General features: G+C 35.7%; 4 protein-coding genes across 6 annotated transcripts in view; 3 read left to right on the top strand and 1 right to left on the bottom strand.

Moving 5' to 3' along the window:
- The window catches only part of LOC147759754 (uncharacterized), a 13,453-nt gene extending 5,270 nt beyond the window's left edge, over positions 1-8,183 (top strand). For both annotated transcript variants that reach the window (XR_015331102.1, XM_086995794.1), the window contains exon 4: positions 6,665-8,183. Coding sequence is in view for 1 of the 2 variants with exons in the window: in XM_086995794.1 (XP_086851920.1) it covers positions 6,665-6,757 (93 nt within the window). In the remaining variant the exon portion in view is untranslated. The remainder of the gene's footprint in view (positions 1-6,664) is intronic.
- Positions 4,160-24,457, bottom strand: LOC106161538 (ubiquitin-conjugating enzyme E2 J2). Its single transcript, XM_013538532.2, has 7 exons — positions 24,295-24,457; positions 23,047-23,171; positions 18,691-18,834; positions 16,988-17,078; positions 11,253-11,300; positions 8,957-9,037; positions 4,160-6,558 (listed from the first exon to the last, which is right to left on the bottom strand). Exons 2-7 carry the CDS (start codon positions 23,169-23,171, stop codon positions 6,310-6,312), a joined length of 738 nt encoding a protein of 245 aa, XP_013393986.2. The 5' UTR covers positions 24,295-24,457; the 3' UTR covers positions 4,160-6,309.
- LOC106155781 (uncharacterized) overlaps positions 22,244-26,277 on the top strand; it is a 197,920-nt gene continuing 193,886 nt past the window's right edge. The window contains exon 1 of the mRNA XM_086995771.1: positions 22,244-22,259. The gene's annotated coding sequence lies outside the window, so the exon portion shown is untranslated. The remainder of the gene's footprint in view (positions 22,260-26,277) is intronic.
- Positions 23,780-26,277, top strand: LOC106161537 (beta-1,3-galactosyltransferase 6). Of its 2 annotated transcripts, none has more exons than XM_013538531.2 (2): positions 23,780-23,972; positions 24,965-26,277. In XM_013538531.2, exon 2 carries the CDS (start codon positions 25,231-25,233, stop codon positions 26,251-26,253), a length of 1,023 nt encoding a protein of 340 aa, XP_013393985.2. In that variant the 5' UTR covers positions 23,780-23,972; positions 24,965-25,230; the 3' UTR covers positions 26,254-26,277. The 2 variants fall into 2 exon arrangements, with proteins under 2 accessions (XP_013393985.2, XP_013393982.2); XM_013538528.2 differs by lacking the exon at positions 23,780-23,972 and adding an exon at positions 24,535-24,617.

The raw sequence follows: 26,277 nt of genomic DNA, 5'->3' as shown, positions 1-26,277 counted from the left end.
AGTGAAGTCTTTCTCTACAGTATACAACGAGGATAATAACGGCTGCTAGAAGATCAGTGATACGTGTTATAACCTCTGATGCTAAAAAACCGTATGTGTGTTGCGGTATCAACCCGCTCTCCTTTTTTTCTTTCTATTCGCCACCACGCCCAACAGCGGCCGTATTTTCCAGATGGTACCCCCAAATATTTGGCTATCCTCCAATTCTAACTTTCCCCAAACAAGAATGTGATAAAGATAAACAGAAAATGCTCATCCCGCATCTCCCCAACCTCGTTCCTTACGTTATTAATTAAGTTGATAAAAACCATTAACTCTTGTTTGTTGTCTGTTGCCGATGAAAAATGATCCCCCAACTGAATCTAACGTATGCATAAATAAAACCAACGTGACATTTGTATCCTGTTGATTTCATTTGTCTCATTATTGAGGGTCCCGCTGGGTATTTTCGTTAACCGTGAAAGCCACTTTTTATTACCCAAGATGCGTGAAAGGGCCATATTATTTAGCGTGATCTCTGAAGCACCCCATTCCCGTGACTTTTGCGGCTCTTTATTCGTGAAATATAGTTTTTCGTGAAACGAAGACATTATACATGGTGATTTGTGATTTTCAACCATTCGGACTCGCATTTTCAATGGGATATGATTAAAGTTTTACTTTTTTTGATTTGATTTTTTCATGCGACGTGAACCGTCACCACTACACCCCCAATGGGGGCCGTCATTATTCATTTTAGGAAGCCAATGGTCATGCGATGACTCTCGTCAACAGCGGGATTATACTGAAAACCACAATCGGCCTTTCGTTTCTTCATTTATTGATTTCATAAAATTCATCATTATATTTATACACATATGGGCGCATCGTATCGATTCAGTAGGCCTGGTGACATAGGCCGAATTCAGAACAGCGGACTAACTAGCCTACGGGTTAAATATGGACGATCCACTTGAACTCTTCCCCACGGGGAATCTATTCGGTGTCTATTAGCAGAATAGACGGCAAGGTTTTTAGTCGGTCGCCATATTTGGCCCGCGGACTAGTTAGTCCGGTATTCTGAATGCAGCCATACATGAACTCTCTGGAGTCCAAGCGCTTTACGGAGTTTTATAAAACAGTTACCATAAGTTAAGAAATGGAAATTTGGAAAGGACATCAAATATACCGTGTATTCTCTACCAGAGGTCTTCTCTTGCCGTTACAAAATTGTATCTCTGGCGGAAATTTCCCGAAAGGATCCCATATTGTTCTGCAGGCCATATTGTTCTGCAGGGAGTTGGCCCGGAATCCTATAGGGTCCTATACGTATGTTGTCCGTAACAACTCAAATAGAGTCCTGCAGGATTCCCACAGAGTCCTATAGGACTCCCTAGGAAATGTCCGTAAGGGATCTTTTAGTACAGGGCCCAGTTTCATCAACACTGGATAGAACTGTCCTATGGATAACACTATCCACTGGATAAATATTTTTTCCTCTGGACAGCCATTTTTTATTCACTGGATAGCAATTTCAGAAACTAAAAGAAGTATCTAGCGTTCAGAAAACATTATTTTACCAACAGCATAACTGCCCAGAGGATATTGAATTCCATCTAATGGATATAATGGATATAATGGATTTGTTATCCAGAGGATAGCACCATTCAGTGTTGATGAAACTGGGCCCAGGTTTTGAAAGAGTTAGAGAAAACCTCTGATAGAGGGTAAAAGTCAAAAGTGAGTACTCGTTGACTACATATATCATCAACTTAAAGTGTAATGCAATCGATGTTCAGTAATGCTACTACCACGAATGTCACCCTGTCACTGCGCCCCAATCTTCAGCCCCACACTGGAACCCAGCTCGAGCTATAGGTAAACCCAAGTCCCCTGCGAAAATTTGTCTCATTTAACGCGCACTTACGGTTCTCAATCTGTCCTAGAACATAATGTTTTTCTCTTTTAATGAAAAACGTTGTTAATCTGTTCTGGGATTTTCTGAAGGACTTCTCAAACAGTCCTCGAACTGTTATATCCATTACAGAACAACATTACAACTGTAAAAAAATAAAAAATGAAATAAAATAAAATAAATACACCATATGTTCTAGCATAGACTGAGAACCGTAAGTGAACGTTAAATGAGACACATTTTCGCAGGAGCGATTCGCACCAATGACATTTAACGGAATTAAAGCGCCATTTATGCCTTTAAACAGACTGAGGACTTCTCTGGGCGTCCGCGCCACATTATAATATAAATAATATAAATTGTTAGAGCAGGCAGTCCTTCGGTTAAACCTTCGATTACAAAATAGATCAGATTCATACATGTACACGATACATACCGTGTGTTGGGGTGATTGGATCATTAAAAACCACTTCATCGAAATGACACGATTCAGGGCTAAACCCACAAGGACACGTGCTTTGGCAACGCCCATTGCTTCAGGAATAAAATGCATCAATTCCATGTAATTTTGTAGGTTTCGCACTAACGTCATTATCAACCGCGGTGTCTAGACGTCATCAAAATGAGGATTCCGGTGGACAATTGATTGTATAGGAAGCAGTGACATCGGTCGAGTATCGGGGCAAGGACTTTTAAGTGGAACGTGAAGAGTGATATTTCGCGAAACTAAAATGAGCTTATATGTACATGTACCAAATAGTGGACGTAATTTACAACAGTATTATGGAAAAGAATAAATAGTCGTGGCAATTGTCGTACAGTCCAAGCGCTGTTGATCAGCTACAGCATCTGACAAAATGCATCAATTCCACCTGTGCAGTAAGAGTGGGAATAAATTGTATTGTGCGTTCGTAGACAATAAATCCGCTTGAATGACTCAATTAATAAGATCGTCTTTCACAGAAATCAATCAAACTCAGTTTATAAAGAAAATTCTTCGAATCATTTGGGGTCTTTGTAGCAATGTCAAACCTTGTATTATTATTTTTATTGTTATCATTCTTATCATTATTCTAAAGTATAATGGTCGCCTAGGGGTACGGGTATTTTACAGGGAGAGATCATGCCGCCTCTTCCTCATTCTCTACGGAAATGACTACAGACTTTTGGATTATCAGAAATTGTAATGGCGTAGAAGTGCGTTTGTCCTTATGAACTCTGACGACAATCTTGTCATCAGAATCTCCTCAAGGTGAGCAAAAACTGCTTGATGCCTTACAAAAACTGCAAACAGGATTGGAAACTTACACCAAACACAGTGAACACGAACAGTTTGGTATTTAGGGGGCATTCCCAGACCCTAGCGTACTAACTGTGGATCGATCTATCTCCGATGGGATTCTCGCTAAATTGCTTTCAGCTTAAGCGGCTTAGATGTCTTTCACGCCTACTGCAGCTGCTTGGGGGTAATTAATGATCGTTACGCAGCTTCAGTGGGCGTGTTAGACATCTAAGCCGCTTAAGGTAAAAGCGCTTTAGCGAGAAGCCCCTCGGAGATGGATCGATACTGTTAGATCGATCTAGGTATGGGAACCCAGACATAGAGAAGGGTGGGTGACTTGAGGTACGATGAAACATGGAGGCATATTGGTATTCATTTACAGAAGGCGAATCCGTTTAGTTATATCGGATTTTTGTTTACGTTTAACGGCAAGTTCTATCAAACAAAAGAACATATCGTAGAAAAAGGCAACAAAAATCAGTCTGCTGTAGATAATATATTGAATAACCGAAGCTTCACTGCGTCTACTAAATGAGCAGCCTTTATTACTTATGTTTGTACTCATGCTTCAGAAATTTACGTCTATAATGACACTGGGGTCCGTAATTTTCCACAGTTTTTAAGCAGAAAGAAGAGAATATTAAAGATTTATTTATGGTTTAAAAGTCCGTCCTTGGATTCCTTGTTTTATGCAATTTTTAATTAAAAAGTTTAGTTTGAAATGGCTGGCAACTTAGTCGGACCGCCACGTCTTTCTGTACATTTCAGAAGAAGAACATCAAGCACCTGAACTTGAGGGGTTTTAACGGGTTTCTTTTGGTCTTTAATGGGAAGGAAAAAAAGCTTTGTAGGACAGGTAGACAGGACAAATGCGACTTTGGAACATTAATAAACGCGTCGAGTATACCTTTTACTTCACACGTTGAAGGACAGAAAAAGGAAAGTGCTACAGAAAAGTAAAAGTGCACTGAAAGGTCTACAGGTCAGTTGATAATGTTTTTGGCGCTTTATTGAACAAGACAGTGAACTGCACCGAAAGCTACTCCGGTTTCTGTTTCGTTTTTGTAATAAAGTTCCGAATCCTAAAGAATGCCAACTTGTCCCAAAGTAATTACTTTAACATCAAAAGATAACTCATCTTTTTTTTGTGTGTTAATGTACACACACATTTTAACGATTGCCTGTTTCATTGTTTCCCACAAGGTATGCATCTTTTTAACTTCGTCGTACTAAAAAATTAAGAATTAAATGGCCCACTGATCTTTATAACGCCCTACTGACGGGGGCTCAAAAAGGATCATTGCCTTAGTGGCGATTTGAGCCTTCAATAAGACTGAAAGAAATAATAAGAAATAATAGCAAACGGAGAAGCACCTATCAACTCAACACTTCATCACAGCTTTTCAAAGTTATACTTTCTTAAAAACAGCACACTATGGCCTCATTCAGAATAGTGGAGTAACTAGTCCCAGGGTCAAATATGGCCGACCCACTTGAGAACTTCCAAACGGGATATCTATTCAGTGTCTATTAGCGGATTAGACGGCAAGCTTTGTAGTGGGTCGGCCATATTTGACCCTCGGACTAGTTAGTCCCCTATTCTGAATGGCGCCTTATAAAGAAGCCTGCATATCGTCCTCTTAACTCCCAATCTAGCATTATACGCCCAAAGTAATACAATCAACCTTTACCACATGACAAGGATGTTTTTCTCAATCTCGTCCAATTTGAGTTCATGCCATTATCACTTCACATGGAAGTAGCTGTCCGTGATAATACTTCTGTGCGGCCTCATGGTCCGCTAGTCTGGTGCATAATACACTGAAATTTTGTACACTCGATTTGTTTGGAGGACCCTGATATCAGAATCCCCCTCCGAAATTTAAGACTAAAAAACTTATTCTTCATAAGTCATAGCTGGTGCAATACAGAAAACTGTACCGTCCGATGTAAAAAGGTTTTAAGACTCTAAGAGCGTATTCAGAACAGCGGAATAACAGATCTGCGGATCAAATATGGCGACCAACTTAAAAAAGCTTGCCGCTTATTACCCGAATAGACACTGATTATGTGCCCCGCGGGGATTACGCAACAAACATTCAAGTGGGTCGGCCATATTTGATCCGCGGATCTGTTTGCCCGCTGTTCTTTTTGCCCTCATAGAGAAAAAGCCAGTGTTTTTTTCTCTCTACCAGGGTCACTGATTGATTGTTACTTAATATTCACAGACGTTTCTGGACATTTTTTTTTTTTTTTTTTTTTTTTTTTTTTTTTTTTTTTTTTTTTTTTTTGTAATGTGAAAATGCCCACATAATAAGAACTGCGGCCCTAGTAGAGGATGGTGATTATACAAGTACATTGGAAACGAGAGGAGGCGTGTTAATCTGTTAATCTACACCCAAAGACAAGCCTTTTTCAGTAAGGAGGAGGACCTCACCCGTTGGCACTTCGATAATAACTATGACACCTATGGAACATGTTACAACGATTTTACAACCTTTCACGCCCCCGCCGTCACTCCCCCGCAACGCTTCTCCTTACTAGTAAAATTACAACACATAAAACATAATTCTTAATTCTAAAACTTCACTGTAAAACTTCACTAGTACCAAGACCCAAGACCCGGGGGGAGATAGGAACAGGACTCGGGGGGGGGGGGGGGGGGGGGGGTCAACGCGTGGGGGTGACGATGCGGAGGAACGACGTGGGTAATATAATTTTTTGGCTAGGGGCGGTAATGACGTCGGGGCAGTGACGATGTGGGGGAGTTATGATACGAGGATCAAAAATATTTGACCACCGTTAAGACCTGGTGAAACATCTTCATTGTGAGTAGTAATCTCCAATGGGATTTATGTAACTAATGAGGCGACATTGAAGAATCCATGTGGCTGCTCCCTCGCCTCTTTGCTTTATAGACACTGTATCAATAAAAACTTATTCCACACAGTTCAAAGTCCATGTTCATAATACGCCTGCTCCCGCCTCAGTCACTTTGTCTGAGGATGGTAGGCTTCTAGGAAGGGGAGCTTCTCTCGTAATTCACTTAAAATGTCACCATTAATCAATCGCAGTTCAAGTTCTGCTGCGTCAGTGGTTTTCCGGTATGTCAATGAAAAGACCAACTACAACTTCACTCCACTATGCTTTTCAGTACGTATTTCACCGTGTATGCAAAAGCTGCGAACCCGATTATGACGGCAATGTTCGCCAGAGCGCCATTTAAGAAGCCTTGCTCCTGACCATTAGCGTTCATCGCGTGCCCAGTCCCCGGGGTGCGTCGTAGGCCGGGATGGGGTGAAGTTTGTGACGTTGGTCCTGTTGTGTTTTGTGTACTTCGCGCCAGCTCTTCCTGTTGTTGTTGAAGTTTTTCTTCAATTTCCTATGGAAACAAAAGTGAAGAATTTCGTTTTGCAATCACGCTATGAGTGAATACTTATTAGTTTTTCTTGAAGCACGACACCCACTGTCTGTCTCTCTTTTTTCAGTTTCCAACTTTCGTGTGGTCCGATATACCGGTGAATTCAGGACCATTCGGTGCCGAGTCTGGTAGTCGTGTAGGCCTGAGTACAGACATGTGACTTTTGTGTCTACAGATTAATGGAAAGTATACAACACGTATAAGGTCAGGCAAATTAGAACCCACTGGGGAAATTGCTCATTTGCAAAGTTAGAAGAAAACCAATAAATCCACGACTTACAGACCAGTTTGGGTGCGCCGCAAATAAAACATTTTTAATTTTGTAGTCTGTAAGTTTTTGCTCTTTTATTAACTTCTACATAATGTAGCAAGGTGCCCTTTCAATTTATTATGAAATTTGAAAAAAAATCCAAGGCTTCTAACTTGGCACCAGAACAGCTGACGATGACAAAGAAATGACATTTTTTTTTAATCAAGGAAAACTCATATCCCTTTCTGAAGATGTCAGAAACATTCATCTGACAGGGTAAACATTTCTCTCAATCTAAACTTGCATGAGTAAAGAATCTCAAGTGTTGTTTTTTCACTCAGTTACAACTAATTAAAGCCAGGAGGAGGCGTCTCATTTAATTAAGCTGATTGCAGTCGGGGAGAGTCCTGTTATAAAACAAGAAAGAGCACTAGTTCATTTCATTGAACTGCTACCAATTTCTCCTGTGTCAAATTGCATGAAAAATTTAACCTCAACGCTTAAACCAGTTTTTGAATTCTATTTGGTCACTACAAAATTCAAGGGCATCTATCACTTTTCCTGATGTACTTTTTTTGTCACTTTAAAGTTAAATTTTTACTACTTGTAACATTTCAACGTAAATTGCAATCATGGCATACTGAGGCCTAATAAAAGCCGCTTTAATTCTGACACAGAATACTGACAAAAACAATCCAAGGTTTCAAACACCCAAAACACCTGTATGACGTTTTACGGCCAAGTCACAACGAAGTGTGCAGTATCAAACAGCAGCTGTATCGGTGCAGGTGACGCAGAGAGCTAAATTAAATATAGCAAAACATGCTTGGCTGCCTAATTTTTGTCTCTTATTTACGCATGTAACACCTTATGTCACGTGTTTCACCCACACCAAGGACTTGTTTAGAATTAACTGATAACTTCCCTTTGTAAGGACCTCATACTGTAATCTTAGGGCATATTCCCAGACATTTAGATCGATCTATCCCCGTGGGGAGTCACACTAGATTACTGTCAGATAATCCGGCTTAAATGTCCGTCCCGCCTACTACAAGCTGTAAAGGGGTAATGAACTTTCGTGCCCGCTCGGCTGACAGCTATTTAGCGTGAACCCCCAAGGAGTTAGGTCGATCTAGTTTGGATGGATCTAATCTCTGGGAATATATACAAAATATATCTAATAATATCTTATACAAAATATATGGAGTGTTAAATTAAAACGGTTGATACTTTAAATTTTCAAGCCTAGAATCTGTTTTGTATAATGATATGTCATACAACTTTATACAAAATGAAGTATCATATATTAAAATGTTGAATAAACTGCCCACACCAAGCACTTCTTCAGATATGATATTTAACAACAACAAAATAATAATAAATTCAGTGACAGATTGAGGCAGTCTTCTGGGTCTTCTGGAAGACTGTCATATTTTTAATTTTACATACGGATGTCTCATGTTCAAGAAGCATATTACAATATTGTTTCGTCAGTTTTTTCTTGTTCTTTTAAAATACTGTTCAAATAGTTTTATTTGTAGTCAGCCCAAAGGCTCAATAGAGCTTATGAGTGTTTTGTTTTTAACTATACCAATGAAATATTATATGATTGAAAAAAGTATTTCTTGTGAAACTACATGCCGAAGTAAATGTTTCTGAATAAGCCTACTACCAACAAAATAACAAAATCGGGTCCAATATACAGCATATTCACATTTTGGGACAGGCACAGACAGACAGACTAAACATATGAATAAATAAATGAAAATACACATCTTCACCTAGGAGTTGAAATGTCATGGGTACATTTTACTAAATATTGACCCAAGGTGTTAATTGTCTGATGATCTGTCCCTGTAACTTCCCCTGCGAAAATTTGTCTTATTTAACGCTTACTTACAGTTCTCAATCCCTTCTAGAACATTTGACGTATATATATTTTTTTTTTTAGCATTTTCATGTTGTTCTGTAATGAATGTAACAGTTTGAGAACTGGTTTTGGGAAGTACTTCAGAATGTCCTAGAACAGATTCAGAACATTTTTCATTAAAAGAGAAAAAAAAAAACAGTATGTTCTAGTGCAGATTGTGATTCTGTCCGCTGACCTACCTTGGTGATCTCGGGAAATGTTTCTGTAAATACTTTGTCTTTTAAATTAAAGGCCAAACTCTGAGCCGCTAAACTTCTTTTCTGGAATGAGAAGATCATGATTGTTGTTTTTAGTATAGAAAAAAAAAAAACATTAATCTGTAGATACAAAAACAACAAAGGCAAAAACAATAGATATAGTTCAAGATGTCTTTTGTTGCCACAAGTCTAAATTTTTTACTTTCATTAAGTGTATTAAATCTCTATAACATGCAGCATCATTTGAGTTACTTGAAGGAAATCTGTAATCACAAAGATAAATTGCAATGAATTGTTTGAAATTATGAAAAAAATCACACAATCCTTAGAATTAAATTTATTAGGCAAGTAAATAAGTAGATAAATAAACTTAATGTACAACAGGCACTGGTGATTTGTTTAAGATTTTTTCAGGGAAAAAAATATACTGTAGCTAATTATTTTGTGTCTGATTTGTATCTTTCATGCCACAATTCTAACAATGCATCACTACTGTAATAACAGCAGCTTTTAAAACTTTTTATAAATCTTCATTGTCATTTCAATATATTAATTCATTTTAATATGTAATTGTATCTGCAAATTAAAATCTACAAATCTGAATTAAAACAAGGCAGCAAAGTTGTCTAATATACAGATACAAAGCAGAAAATAAATGATGCTGGTGCAAAATAAAGTATTTTGTCTATTTTTATGCAACATTTCATCATGTTAAAAAAATCACTCTCTAGCTTTTATGTGTCTGTACATATAAAGGTAAATCTTAGAAGTGAAATTGGTCCAAATTATGGCAAATGAAAAAAAAAAAACAAACTGGGTTTGGCTTGGTAGATCAATTAGTTCTACCACATTTCTCTGTAATCACCCAGGGCTAAGGAAGATGCATATTAACACTATGGACCAAAATTCAGTGCACTCGTTTTTAACAAAAACTTGCTCTAGTTCTTCAGCACTTGACTTTGAGTACAAAGACAAAAACATAGAAAATAAAAGAAGGAAATAAAAGACAAAAAAAGGGAAAGAAAAGTAAATTTTATATTTAATAAAAATTAATATAAAATATCTTAAAAGACAAAATTGACTTCAGTCTTCAGAATATCAAGAATATAAAAAAAATGGGGGACATCTGTCCTTTAGGGACATCGAATGCTATCTGTATTAGAAAAAAATGCTGTGCTTATCAAAATATCTTATTTATTAATGATAATTAATGATATCCATGTAAACGGAGTAAGTAGTTACAAGACTTTGCCTCCTGTGCAGTGTTGTTAATTAAGTAAAATGATTTCCGTTGGAAACCTCTCACTTCTTTGATTAGATAATTCTATGCCGTTTGCTCAACACTTGTGCAAATGAACAGTCGTCAAAACACTTGTAAATATTAAGAAATGAGTTAAGTCTGAAAAAACATTACGTAAGGACAACTCAGGCAAAAAGGAATGGACAGCCATGTGTGCACAGTTGAGTGTGTGTGTGTGTGTGTGTGTGTGTGTGTATGCATATGTACGAGTATGTGAGGAGGGTTTCTTTTCAGGCATTCCATCAGAACTGACAGTCTTAATGTGGAATCCACAAACTTCTTTTCCTACCAATGTAGTGCTCTCTTATGTCAAAGAGGAATGTGAGGAACAAATCACAATCAAACAGGACAGTCCTGTGAAAACTAAACCAACATCTTTACGATGTTATTGCTAATAAGTTTGAATATCAATTTTGGTCTCAGTCATCACTGCAATTAGGTTATTGTTGCATTTTTAATTGGAATTATGAATATCGAAATGTTTTAGGATCACTTCTATAGATATGAAACACAAACCACAAGGTGTATTGTTTTTTTTTTCATATCAATAATAGCATATCAATATCATAACACTAATAAAAATAAACAGATTAAAATAGCATTATTCACTAAATATATTTTTAAAAGGTTTTCAAGGTTACTGATTCTTAAGATATTGTTGATGATGTTTACCTAATTAAAAAGATTTTCAATTATCTTTTTTGTGTTTTTTTTTTTTTCCTTACCAAGTATCTGAAGTGGAAATATCGCAATGGAATGAAAATCTTATTTCAAGATAACTTACAGTGACTGTGCACCCATAAAAGTGTATGTATTGTATTAAGTTATAAAACTGTACTGATGTAGTGTATCGTTTTGTATTTGTACTGAAATGTGTTTTCTGATTCTGTGATGTATTGCATGTTCTTGTATGTTTGTCTTCTTTGTAACGTGCTGTATTGTGTTTATATATTTTTAATAAAAAAAAAAAAAACTTACTGTGTAATCAGAAGTTTCTATACTTCCTAATGTTGGACTTTTTTCGAGCTGAAAAATACAAACAAGGCAGCAAAGCTGTCAAATGTACAGACAAAAAACAGAAAAAAAAGATGCAAAAGAGGTCATTTTGTCAATTTTGATGCAACAATAAATAATGCTTATAATAGCAGTCAGTCAACACTGATTTTTCATTATGCACAACAGGTAACATGGTCAATAACAGGAGCAGATCCAGAAATATTTTTGACAGTATTCTAAAGTATCTTTATTGATCCATCTTCCATTTTGATGGTCTTCCAAAAGAAAAAAATAGATACCCATCAATATAAAAAATCTAACTGTCTTCCAGGAGACCCAGAAGATGGTCTCAATCCACCCCTTCAATAAGATTATAGTTTCATGACCATGAGAGTTAAAATTCACATGATGAAAGTCCCAATATAAGAAAAATGATGACAGTGCATAAAATAATATTACCAGTGTTTAAAGACATGAATACCAATACAACTGCTTACGTGGAAATACAGAAATTGTGCAGAGCCTCAGGTGGATGGGAAAGTCACATCTTAAAAATGCCAGTGTTGGAGAAGAAATTAAAAAGAAAACAACAAAAATATAATCTAATGAAGCTGCTATTCAGTGCTTCCTTATTATGGACACTGTTATCTAGCAGAGAGCTTAACCTTTGGGAGTTTACAGGGAAATATCAACAAGTGTGATTTATGAAATCTCATTTAATGGCCACTTAATCAGGCAAATGAGTTTATAGCACTAAACTTAGCCTAGTGAATACCCAAGGGGAATTTACAGACTGACCACACAAATTTGTCCCATAAGACACAGCTTAAGAAAAGCACAAAACAATAATGCACAAAAATAGGAGACTGCCAATTCTGATGCAATAGTACATTATGTTTAACTGCACAGTCAATATCAAATTTTAATTATGCAGAACAGGTAACAACGACGAAAGTAAAAGCATAAGGCTTCAGGTCCATCAAAGTTCAAATTTACAATTAGAAAGAGCCAGAATGAGAAAAATGAAAATTTAACACAAAATTGCATAAATTCAATAATAAATGATAACCCAATTGAGCTGGCTTTCTAATTTGAACTGCATGCCAATCCTAAAAATCATACTTGTAAGTTAAACACAATAATAGGTAACACAGTTTTCTTTCCATAATGTTTGCAGAAGCAGTACAAAAATATTTTTGTCAATTTTGATGTAACATTACATAATAATTTATAGAATAATGATCACCAATTTTTTATTATTGACTATGAATAGCAAGGACATGTAGAAAATTTGATTACCATTCAGCTTCATGTCCATGGGAGTTCTGAGTCCCACAATGAATATGCCAAAAAGATAATAATGAATATTTCACTAAAATGTATAAATTCCAGAAAAAGAAGCCAATTAGACTGCTTTTCCAACTTTTTTTGAAAGATTGAGTCGTAAGTAACATGATTTTCCCATAATGGTCATCATGGCAGCAACACCAAAAATTATGTTTTCTTCTATTTTGATGCAACATTACATAATGTTTAACAGCATAATGACCATCAATTTTTAATAATAAAATATTAGTATCATGGATATTCAGAAAATGTGACTAGCAAAGGTCTTCAAGCCCGTGGAGGTTCTAAGTCACACCTTGAAAATGCCAATAAATGAATAATTAAATTTTCACAAAAAACTGTTTAATTGCCAGAAAAATTTACCAAACAGACTGCATTGCCTACTGAAGCTATATTTTAGTCCCATGTTTCTTTCCTGTAAGTTTGAGAACAGTGAGTGATATCATTTTCCTTAAATGATCATCATGGGAACAGTGCCCAAAATAGGGGTTTCTTCAAATTTTGATGCAATATTACATAATGTTTAACAGCATAATGACCATCAATTTTTAAGAATAAAATATTAGTATCATGGATATTCAGAAAATGTGACCAGCAAAGGTCTTCAGGACCATGGAACTTCAAAGTCACATCTTGAAAATGCCAAAATGTAAACAAGACAGCACTTTTCTGAAATGGGTTTATTTCCATTTTTAACACTTTTTTAACATAAAACAAAATTAACAATTAACTGCTATTTTTATATGACCAACTAATAAAATTGATGAGATGGGGAAAATATCAAAAGAACAGTGTTAAATGTCCAATTTCCTCCATCTAAGATTCTGAACATAGTGGATGATTGAATATGACAAATTGCAATGATATGTGTTTATTTCCAGTTTTGACACTTCATTACACAATACATGATAACAAATTTACCATCATTTTTACATAATCAACTGACAATGTTGTAAAGATGCAGGAAATGTCAAACAAACACTTTTATGTATCTTATTAGTTCAATAATGAGACTATTAACATGCCTAAGAATTGAATCTGAGGAAATGTAAAATAAAAGAATAACTTCTAAAATAATGGACCGATTATGCTGATTTTCATACTCAACCTATGTTTTAGTAAGATTGACCACTCTTGTGAGTAAAATGACAATTTGCCTATCTGTTTTTCTTATATTGTATTATCAGTGTTGTATATATGCTAAAAAAATGAAAAAACAGCATAACTTCTATAAAAGTGGCTCTATCATGCTGTTTTTCAAACTTGACCTGCGTATTATGAATATTCATCAGTTCTGTAAGTTTCAAGCCAAAAGGTAAAATGGTATTTCACATATCGTGTTATCGGTGCTGCATATATGCTGAGAAAAGTGAAATAAAGATGCAAATAAGTGAAAAATTAAATTTTCACAAAAAACTGTTAAATTGCCAGAAAATTTTACCAAACAGACTGCGTTGCCTATTGAAGCTGTATGTTAGACCCATGTTTCTTTCCTGTAAGTTTGAGAACAGTAAGTGACATGATTTCCCTTAAATGGTCATCATAGGAGCAGTGCCCAAAATAGGGGTTTCTTCAAATTTTGATGCAACATTACATAATGTTTAATAGCATAATGACAATCAAATGTTATTAATAAAATATTAGTAACATAGACATTCAGAAAATGTGACAAGCAAAAGTCTTCAGTATCATGGAACTTTAAAGTCACACCTTGAAAATGCCAATATGTGAAAAATTAAATTTTCACAAAAAACTGTTTAACTGCCAAAAAAAAAAAAAAAAAAAAAAAAAAAACCAAACAGACTGCATTGCCTACTGAAGCTGTATTTTAGTCCCATGTTTCTATCCTGTAAGTTTGAGAACAGTAAGTGACATGATTTTCCTTAAATGGTCATCATGGAAGCAGTGCCCGAAATGGGGGTTTCTTCAAATTTTGATGCAATATTACATAATGTTTAACAGCTAAATGACCATCAATTTTTAATTATAAAATATTTGTATCACAGATATTCAGAAAATGTGACTAGCAAAGGTCTTCAGGCCCATGGAACTTCAAAGTCACGCCTTGATAATGCCAAAATGTAAACAAGACAGCACTGTTCTGAAATGGGTTTATTTCCATTTTTAACACTTTTTTAACATAAAACAAAATAAACATTTTACTGCCATTTTTATATGTCCAACTAAGAAAATTGATGAGATGGGAAAAGTATCAATAGAACAGTGTTAAATGTCCAATTTCCTCCATTCTGAGTTTCTGAACATAGTGGATGATTGAATCTGACAAACTGCAATGATATGAGTTTATTTCCATTTTTGACACTTTATTACACAATACATGATAACAAGTTTACCATGTTTTTTACATAATCAACTAACAATGTTGTAAAGATGCAGGAAATATCAAACAAACACTTTTAGGCATCTTATTAGTTAAATAATGAGACTGTTAACATGCCTAATAATTGAATCTGAGGAAATGTGAAAAAACAGTATAACTTCTTAAGTAATGGCCCGATTATGCTTATTTTCGAACTCAACCTGCGTTTTAGTAAGATTGACCACTCCTGTGAGTATAATTACAATTGGCCAATCCGTTTTTCTTATATTGTGTTATCAGTGTTGCATTTATATTGAAAATAGTGAAAAAAACAGCATAAATTACCTAAAAGTGACCCGATCATGCTGATTTTCGAACTTGACCTGCGTATTATGAATATTCATCAGTTCTGTAAGTTTCAAGTCAAAAGGTAAAATGGTTTTCCACTTATCGTGTTATCGGTGCTGCATATATGCTGAAAAAAGTGAAAAAACAGCATAAATTCCCTAAAAGTGACCCGATCATGCTGATTTTCGAACTTGACCTGCGTATTATGAATTTTCATCAGTTCTGTAAGTTTCAAGTCAAAAGGTAAAATGGTTTTCCACTTATCGTGTTATCGGTGCTGCATATATGCTGAAAAAAGTGAAAAAACAGCATAAATTCCCTAAAAGTGACCCGATCATGCTGATTTTCGAACTTGACCTGCGTATTATGAATATTCATCAGTTCTGCAAGTTTCAAGTCAAAAGGTAAAATGGTTTTCCACTTATCGTGTTATCGGTAAAAGTGCACGGCGACGGCGACGACGGCGACGACGGCGACAGCGACGACGGCGACGGCGACGACAGACGCAGATGATGGCTATATGTACAGACACATCTGTGTCTGTACATAAAAAGAAATCATCATTTAATTTCTCGAATTTCCCAACAAAAACAAGTGTGTGTGTTTGTGTGTGTGTGTGTGTGGCATGTAGCCACATGACCAACTCAAAATATACAATTAACCTTCATTCAATCAAAGTCACTCAATAATAAATGGAATATTTCTCCATTTCAAAGCATTAAAACTGATGCTGACCACTAAAAAACTGTGGGAGATTTTCTTCTTAGAAGTAACAGCTATTTTTCTTGAATGAGAAAGGGGGGAGGGGGTTAATTATCAAAACTGCGCAAGAGGGTGAAAATAACTGCATTTTAAAATCTGACAAAAAAAAAAGATGGTATTAAGACGAGCAGAGCGCACATGAACGAGTTCCAACACAAGCGTAAACAAGAGATTAAAGACAACGACCAGAGATGACACAGTTTAATCAAAACAATAAATCTTTACAAGTGCAAAGACAAATATTAGGCACGGTTTAGTGAGTGTGTAAGGCTTCCTATGGTAATAACTTGAAATTTTCAAATACCTCAATTATTTTCTGAAATTTTACTTTTAAATTCATCATTTTTAATAACTCACAAACATGTACTATCCGACTTCATCTAACTTTACATTTTCTTTTGAATCAACAGTTCTTAATTTCACTGGCAAAACATTATTTATTCATCATGTCTAAATATATAGGATGGAGGATTATAGCAGAAAGTGCCATTTTCTGAGCAACTCTGATAAAAAAATCGTTATCAAAATCCAAGAAGTGGGGAGTCTGACATTTATGATCAAATACCAAACACCATTTTTCTCATGAAGTAGTGAAAGAGGAAGACCTATGACTGCTGCTTATCAAATTAATGAAGAAGACTGAATTCAATCAGGACAATGTAGACAACAACGGATACTGTAGTGTGACAAGTCTGAAATTTATGAACATTTATGAAAATTAATATAACAACAATATTGAAAAGATATAAGAGAGAGAGAGAGAGAGAGACAGAGAGAGAGAGAGAGAGAAGAAATAAGAAACACTGCAAAATTTGGAGTCAATGTAGATAAAACTGTAAAAAGAAACATACTTCAGGAGAGAGAGAAACAGGATGAACAAAGACACCATAGAGTGTCAGCAGTGAAGAGTAAAGAATCACAAAGTTTGTCCCCATCTTACCATAAAACTCAACAATCCTGTCAGGATGGTGGAGACTGACCAGGCAGGGTTCCAGGTGTCTGGGTGGAAATCACTGATTGACAAACATAGCCTGAAATACAGTAAAAAGATACTATACTATACTAGACAGTGGTGGATTTTGTGGGGTGGAGGGTGGGGGTGGGGGTGGGGGTTGGGGGGGGGGGGGGCAAGGGACGGCTTCACATCCCCAGACCCCCCTTCAAATAATCCTGGATCTGCCCCTGCTATAATGACTGCACTACACTACACCATACAACACCACACCACACTCCAGGTCACTGAAACACAAAGTCAATATTGATTAACTTTTTTAACACCATGAATTTTGAAAATAGAACACATCAAAAACTTTACAGAGTTTATTCAAATGATTACTGTACAGGATTGCATGAGAATTAAAAAAAAAAGAGAATGGACCCACCATAGTCCAATATCACATGTGAGAACAACATCAAATTACTAGTAGTTGACCAGTTTAAGTATCTCCAGTTCGCAAATATTTGCTAACCTTTCCATTTTATCAATCAGGTATGTGAGTGGATCCCACATAAAAAAATGGAATGAGAAATTTGCACACAACATGAGCGACCTAAACACACACAATGTGCAACAAAAATAGTCCCAAAGACTCTTCCTTACAAAATTAGTTTTTATGGGGCTTTAAAATCAATACCTTATTAAATTATTCCCAAAGTGTAACAATGAAAAATAAATACGCATTTCTTTTGAGACATTCAGAAATAGAACGAGCCTTTTTTACGCACCTGGCTTGATGAAAACACTTGAGACCACAGTATCTCTTCATTAACAATATTTTATTAATATTTGCAAATTCCTTTAAATATTGTGGCCAACACAGGAAAGGAATTGAGATGTCAAGTTGTTATAATAACAAAGTATTCGATAATTATTTGTGTACTTACATACAAACTAATGACTATTTAATTATGATATTAATATAAAACTTCAGCTTTGCAAGGTATTCTTATAGAGCTGATTCCTAAATAAGAGCCATTTTTATTTCTCAATAAGTAATAAGGTAGGACCATTTTTTAAGTCACACTTTCTATAGAAAAAAAAAAATAATAATAATAATAAGTCTAAATGAAATAATAAACAAATCAATTGGCTCTACATTTTGCAACATAGTGTTAAAGCCCCCTTTACACTGGACGGCGTCCCTTCTGCGTCCAGCAGTTCGGCCCTATTTGAGAGTTAAAGAATTATAATACTTTACGTGCCGACAACTGGCCGATCATTGAGTATTCATTCTGATACCAAATCAATGCTCATGCCTCCTTATTAAGACCACAGCGATGCCAAATTTCATGGTCGCAGAAAGGACGCAGAAAGGACGCCGTCCAGTGTAAAGGGGGTATAAAGTGGACACAATTGTCTTCTCTATCACAATCTTTTGCAAAGTTCGGTTCAACTGTTCAATTGAACTTAGAGCATCGAGATATCATTTATTGTAAGGTAATAATAACAATAAGAAGAAGAACAACAACAACAGATGTAAGTTAATTTGTCAGAATTATCAAACAGTTTGAAAAAGCTATATTAACTTTCATATATAATATGTAATCCTGTACAGACCAATTTGCATCATCATAACAATACTTTTCATTACATGGAAAAACTTGAAGAAAAAAAATTACTCAAAGAAGTACCAAATACCTTACCTAGTATTGCACTTAAATCTTCCATTGGGTGTGATCATATATATACTTGGGGGTTTAAAGGGGTACTCTCTAGGGAAAATCAACTTTCCGTGATAATAACCCCCCTCGTAGGGTGACTCGGCTGGCCCTAGAACAATGTAGTGCCTGGAGAAAAATACAGACACAGAATCACATATTTAATCAATTCATCTAAATACTCACAGACAAAATTACATGTCCCTGACTATTAGCATGCACATATAAGCATACAGAATGGGGAAACTGATGGCTCTATAACTATCAATGTGTAGAGACTGGAAAAAGAGAGAAAAACATATTAAATGACAACAATAAGTACTACATCTGGTACCAGGATTTATTTATTTATTTATTTATTTATTTATTTATTTCTATTATTATTTATTTATTTATTTATTTATTTATTTATTTATTTTTATTTTTTTATTTATTTTTTTTTTTTTGAGGGGAGGTTTATTTATGATTTTATCAGTAAAGAGGTGAAATAATGTCTTTGTTTAATAGAACAACATAATCTGGGACTCAACTCTCCTTGACAAAACAATGTAAACCAACCACTGGCTCAAGACTGTCCCTAGACCCAGGTCCTCCATCGTATTAGTTCTTGAGATAACTTTTTACTTAGTTACAAAGTACAAGCTTATCACCATCTCACTCCAATTTAAAAAGCAGCGAAAATGACAATTAAACGTTCGGCCACCTCGAGCACTTACTTGCAAGCTTCAGGGGAGGTTAATGAAGCAACAAAATGGAGAGTTTGTGTTCTAAAGGTGTTATTTTTTTATTGCAATCAATATTAAGATAAGTGTTTCACATAAGGGAAATGGGGGAAAAGAGAACTGAGGTTGCTCTTGTCATTTGCTTTGAGACAGACACGCTGACAAAGAGATGAATTGAGAGAGAGAGAGAGAGAGAGAAAGAGAGTTCCCTTCAATTTTACTCCAGCATCAATTGGTATTTGTTTCAATAAATAACTAAATTAATGAACACCTCTTTCACCTTGTGAAGACCACGGGTCTAGATATTCCCACAAATTCCTGCTTATGCAAACCTTAATCAGGATGGGGAAGACTTAAAACTAAATGAAGCCACAAATGGACAAATGGCAGTTCTATGGAACAGATCAGTAGGAATAATATTAAGGTGTGTCAGTTTGCTAAATATAATTGAACCTTTTTTACATCAGATTTACATGTTGCAAAATCAACCTGTTGAAGAGAAAATATCATCCACATCTCAATCATAATTACCTTTGTCAATAAAGGAGGTTAGATTTTTTTTTTTTAATCTGTGCTGGGTTGCCTACTTGTTGGTGGTCAAGATATCTAAAATATAGTTCTTCAATAACTTCAATGACATTATTAGGATAAACAGTTACTCAGGAGGGAAAGAATAGATTATTATTTCAAAGATAAATCCAGGTCTCTTCACATTAAAAAAAAAATGCTTCATTTCATTGTTGTTTACATTTTGTCTTAATGATCTCTATTTTCATGTTTCAATTCATCTATTTCATTCAGTTTTTTATTTTTAAGTGGAAGGCAAGGTGTAATTTTCAAAAGCCTACACAAGCCAACTAAAATTATTTGGAAGAATACTAACAATCTTATTCTTAACCTCACAAAGGTTGTTTGTTTTTTTTATCACCCCATCCTATGTCCTTGCCAGGTGTGATCTCACCCACCCCTTCAATCCCCTTTATTTTTAGAAAACCAAGTGAAATCTCCCACGTACTAGTAAACTTATTTTAAGTCCTGTATTCATTTTAAAAACTTTGTCCATGGATATAATCTCTGTCTAGTTTCGGCGTGAGTGAAACGTGTTGGCATCCAAGAAGGTGTGGGTACCAGCAAATACACTTCACGGTTTACGGCAGGTCATATTATATAAATCCTTTGTTTTGGGCTTACTACTAAACGTAATTAGTGCAAAGGTACAATGTATTCTTAGTGAACAGAAACAAGCTTGCAACTAATAATGCGTGGGTACAAATGACATCTTATGAAAACAGATGAAAACAGGTAGTATACACTGTATGAGGATTCAATATAATTTACTGAAAACGGGATTAAAATGTGTGGGCAACATTACCCCCAAGTGACAGTGACGGCGTTCCGCACAACCCAGACAAAATTCTCCGAAAGCTGACATAACATCGTGGTTACTGGTCGCTATTGTTCATGAAAATTGTTCACTTTGAAATAAGACTTACTGAAAATAACACTCATCGAGACTGTTTGCTGGCTTTATTAATAAGGGACTTTATTGTTTAGAACACACCTGAATTTGGACGGGGGCCGAGGCATATACATAAGAAGAACAGGGGCTATGCTCAAACAGAAATAAAAGAAATGCTGAATGCTTAGTATGATTCACTAATGATACAGACATTTTCAAAGACAGTGTGAAATGTGTTATCATTCTTTTTATGTCTTCATAATTGATTGGATGAAAGATTGGTTTATTATCTAGAGCAAAATATTCACTTAACTGACACCCGAGTTTTATGAGGGGCTTCAACTTGAAGGTTGCTTGCAACTAAAAAGGTCCTCCACATAGGATTTTTGTGTCAAACCTAATTTCCCACTTGAAAAATAAGAGTTCTCTTACTCAAAAATCACCACACAACCCATCCCTACATTTTATCCATTGTTTTGTAGTAAGTTAAATTAAATACGTTCTAAATGAATTGATTAAGTGACTAATTGATTAAGTGACAGTGACGGCGTTCCGCACAACCCAGACAAAATTCTCCGAAAGCTGACATAACATCGTGGTTACTGGTCGCTATTGTTCATGAAAATTGTTCACTTTGAAATAAGACTTACTGAAAATAACACTCATCGAGACTGTTTGCTGGCTTTATTAATAAGGGACTTTATTGTTTAGAACACACCTGAATTTGGACGGGGGCCGAGGCATATACATAAGAAGAACAGGGGCTATGCTCAAACAGAAATAAAAGAAATGCTGAATGCTTAGTATGATTCACTAATGATACAGACATTTTCAAAGACAGTGTGAAATGTGTTATCATTCTTTTTATGTCTTCATAATTGATTGGATGAAAGATTGGTTTATTATCTAGAGCAAAATATTCACTTAACTGACACCCGAGTTTTATGAGGGGCTTCAACTTGAAGGTTGCTTGCAACTAAAAAGGTCCTCCACATAGGATTTTTGTGTCAAACCTAATTTCCCACTTGAAAAATAAGAGTTCTCTTACTCAAAAATCACCACACAACCCATCCCTACATTTTATCCATTGTTTTGTAGTAAGTTAAATTAAATACGTTCTAAATGAATTGATTAATTCAGACGGCCATGTCTTCCTGACATTTCAGAGGGGAAAACCAACATCAGATTCTTTTATTTTGAGGGATTTGTGGTTTTTAGATGTGAATTATAAAAAATTTATATTGAAAGCAGGTAGTTTTGCAGGATATGCAAAAATCAAAATTAAATTTTGGGACATTACCAACTGCCCCTGTCACACGCATTAAAAAAAAAATGCCCCAAATAAGATTAAAAGAAAAAGGGAAGAGTACTGCCATCTAGGATAAATGTATGTATGATCCAGTTAAAAAGTGACTGCCTATCACAAATTTTTTTTTTGCATTTTTTAGTATAAAAACAAGCCCATTACATAACAAGACTAGTAGATGATGATGAGTTCCACTTTCCCAGAGAATCTTGTTCCTGAGTGCTCTCTTTTCCTGTTTACAGTTTGACAAGAATGTTAGTCACAAAACTGACATGAAATTAATTCTCCACCAAAGTTTTGTTCAGCTTCACTTCCACTATGAAGTCCTAGTAGTTTGTGGATTAATAACTGAAAAGTATTACTATTTATTCACTGAAACATTAGTAACGTCTATCTTGTTGTACATCGGGTGCTAATGTACTTGGACTACTTTACCTGGATCTGCTTTACCTGGGAGCAAAGAAGACTAAGATTTGGTTTAGAACATAAGGAGAATTTTGAGCTTTAAGCGACATAGTGTAGAGTTTCAGACGCATATTAAGCACATAAACCATTTATTGTTGAACTCATCTAATGACTAATAATACTTTTTGAACATATTTCACCAAGTAAATAGCAAGAATAAATGATGCCACAAATAATCAATTTTAGCTTGGGTTAAGGACTTTCTACTTTACCCAGATTCTTATGGAGTTATGGTAATTGTCAGAAGAGAAGAATAAAAGGTTGGTTAGTGAGAAAAAATACTATTTCTACCGTTTTTTCGTGCACTGTGACTGGAAATTTTGTTAGGTTCTTCTTTGCTGGGAAAATGTTAAACTGTGTATCTTTAAATCATTTGATGCAAAACCTACCATTCTAATATATTGGAGGCTAAAGGAGAAGCTACGATGTAGGGGACAGGATCTTTCACTATACGCATGAAGTCTTGTTTTAGCCGAGCAGTGGCAGTGGTGTTGGTTCGCCTCTTGCTGGCCATCTGGAATCAATTATTATAACATAAAACAATAAATACACTAGCCTGTGGCAACTCATGAGGACAAGATAATTTTTCGCTTGATTTATTTATCATTGAATGATATTAAATGATATATCTTTTATTTTTTATTTTGATGTAGTAAGATTTAAAGTCCATGATTTGATGAATGGACCTTGTATGTGAAGGTGTTTCATCAATAAAGATTCACTGTATAATCACTGCTAAGAAATAATTGACAATAGTGATAAACATTTAAACTCTCTGGAGTACCCCATTAATTAAGCCAATGTTAGGAGGACAAATTACACTGTGCATGCTTCAAAAGATTCTTATATCACTATATTTATCACTAGATTGTATCAAGAATGCATTACTGGCTGCTATAAAAATGGTGTATAAAAAGGCATGGCAACTTTAAAAATGCATCTGAACCAAATGAGATAACTTAAGATTCAAACAGCTTAGTTATGCCCGTACAATGTGGCTATCTGTACACCAAATTTAGTCCCTTCGTAGAAAAAAAAGCCACACATAGACCCCATCTCCAGAGATTAGATCGATCTACTTTTGATCGACCTATCTCCCTGGGGGTTCATGCTAAATAGCTGTCAGCCGAGCCGACACGAAAGTTAATTACCCCCTTACAGCTTGTAGTAGGCGGGACGGACATTTAAGCCAGATTATCTGACAGTAATCTAGTGAGACTCCCCGCGGGGATAGATCGATCTAAAAGCTCTGGGAATACAGCCTTAGACTTGTAACCATGCTGATAGTGGTCAACAATAAGGTACGGATACACGGGTAAGATAGTGTTATGCTTAGCAAACCCGTTAGTCTTTGGTAATGATATGTTGGTATACTGAAGGTGAGGCTCTTCAATGGGGTGTGTTTAGATTCAACCTGGGGAAAATACCAAACAAAATACGGAAATGGAAAGACTAACAGTAGTGCTGCAGTACTATTACTGACAGTAGTACTAGATACGACAGCTTTATTTTCATAGTAACCAGGTTTTCAGCATGCACACAAACGCTAATAGCGAGATGAGTAATATATTACAGTCAACGCTGATATACCCCATTAATATCTGAACCAACATGACATACGTGAACATTTAACATACCCTGTTTTCCAGAATATTTTCTTTTCCGTGAGTGCGTTGTATATCTCACACGGGCGAACAGTTTTCCTTATCATTTATTGGTTAGTTCCCAAGGGAGCATTCTGTTTTTCAAGCTGATGTTTTTCTGTTTTGAGAGTGTCGATCTGCTTTTTTTGATCTGAACAAATATTTTTGGCCTGTAAATATTATAAAAATGCGGAATTATTTCGAGATAAGTGACAGATTTCTTTTAGTCGGTGTAAATATTGGCGGATATGACTGCAGAATCGGATACGGGCTTGTCTTGGTTGACCTAGATTAACTCCACTTTCGCGTGTCAAGCTGTACGTTTTCATTTATAACTTCAAATTCAATCTCAAAATATTCGTATCGTTTTATTCACTGTTCAAGTTTTGGATGTATTCACGAGCAGATAATGTAGATAATGTGGCATAGACCCTCAGATCAGTTAATACCTCGATAGTGTAGAAAATTTTAATTTACATACGATAAAAACGAGTTACAGCACCTGCACTGCGATACATGACAAGTACCTTCACGTTTCACATTTTTTATGAACCTGTATGCACATAAATACTAGATTTATTTCATTCTACCTTCAATATGTCTTTTTTTACACATAGTTAATATTTTTAAACTCTATTAATTTCTCATATTCTTGTATTTCAAGGAAAAAGAACTGCAAGATGTCAGAATTGTAGCAACTGATTCTAATTTGCTTACCAACAGCAATCTGTGTATTAAAAGACCACAGTTGGTGATGTAATGCCACTACGGGCATTAATGTTTTAACAGTGATGTTACGTCATGGCAATGTTTATCGATGGATGATACTGATACAGCTGTGATATTAGACAGAACGCCAGAAGTGATTAAACTGAAGAAGTTTCCAGGCCCCTAGCTAATTTAACAAAGTTGTTGATCCGAAACTGAAGCATGCATGCAACCAAGAGTCCCAAAAGATTCACTATGCATCTCAACCGCCATGCTCCAACAATTTTGATCTGTGGCATTTTCCTCTTCTTTAGTGGCCTCTTATACATGTCATTTTGTGGCATGCCAGCAGAGCGCTCTGCACAATCACCTGCTCTGGGTGAAAAAAATCAGAATTCCAAGCATGTTGAGATGCATAACAAAATGTTAAGTGCCTTCATGGTTGTTGCTATACTAACAGGGAGGCAAAACAGAGAGCGAAGAGACATGATAAGGCAGACCTGGTTGTCAAATGTCACCAAGGATATTGTGCCTTACTTTGTCATCGGAACCAAGGACTTAACCCCAGAAGAAATGAGTCACTTGAAGCTAGAAAACAAGAAAACAAATGATCTCCTTCTTTTGCCAGATGTCCATGATGCATATGAAAAGCTTGCAGATAAAGTTTTACAGACGTACATTTGGTTGGATGCGAATGTTCATTTTCATTACATCTTTAAAGGGGATGATGATACATTTGCACGTGTTGATGTCATCGCAGAGGAGTTGAAACGCAAGAAGCAACAACGCCTTTACTGGGGATTCTTCAGTGGCAGGGCACATGTTTATCGAAGGGGGAAATGGGCCGAAAAAGAATGGGTGCTTTGTGATCATTATTTACCATATGCATTAGGTGGTGGTTACATACTATCCTCTGACTTGATCCATTACATAGCTAACAGTGCAAGCTACTTACAGAAATTTAAAAGTGAGGACGTGTCAGTTGGTGCTTGGCTTGCACCTGTTGAACTGAACCGTGTGCACGACACCAGGTTTGATACCGAATATAAATCACGAGGCTGCTCAAATAAATACATTGTGACACATAAACAGACCATGGAGCTTATGAAGCAGAAGTTTGCCAGCATCCAGACGTCTGGTAGGCTGTGTAAGAAGGAAGTGAAACTGCGGAACTCTTACGAATACGACTGGGAGGCATTGCCTTCACAGTGTTGCACAAGGACTAACAATACTAATATTCCATGAAAAATAAATATTTTTTGTAATTTT

Source organism: Lingula anatina, chromosome 9 (assembly GCF_051362555.1).
Source record: "Lingula anatina isolate TDL-2025a chromosome 9, LinAna3.0, whole genome shotgun sequence".
Taxonomy (NCBI): Eukaryota; Metazoa; Brachiopoda; class Lingulata; order Lingulida; family Lingulidae; genus Lingula; species Lingula anatina.
This window is presented reverse-complemented; position numbering and strand designations above follow the sequence as displayed.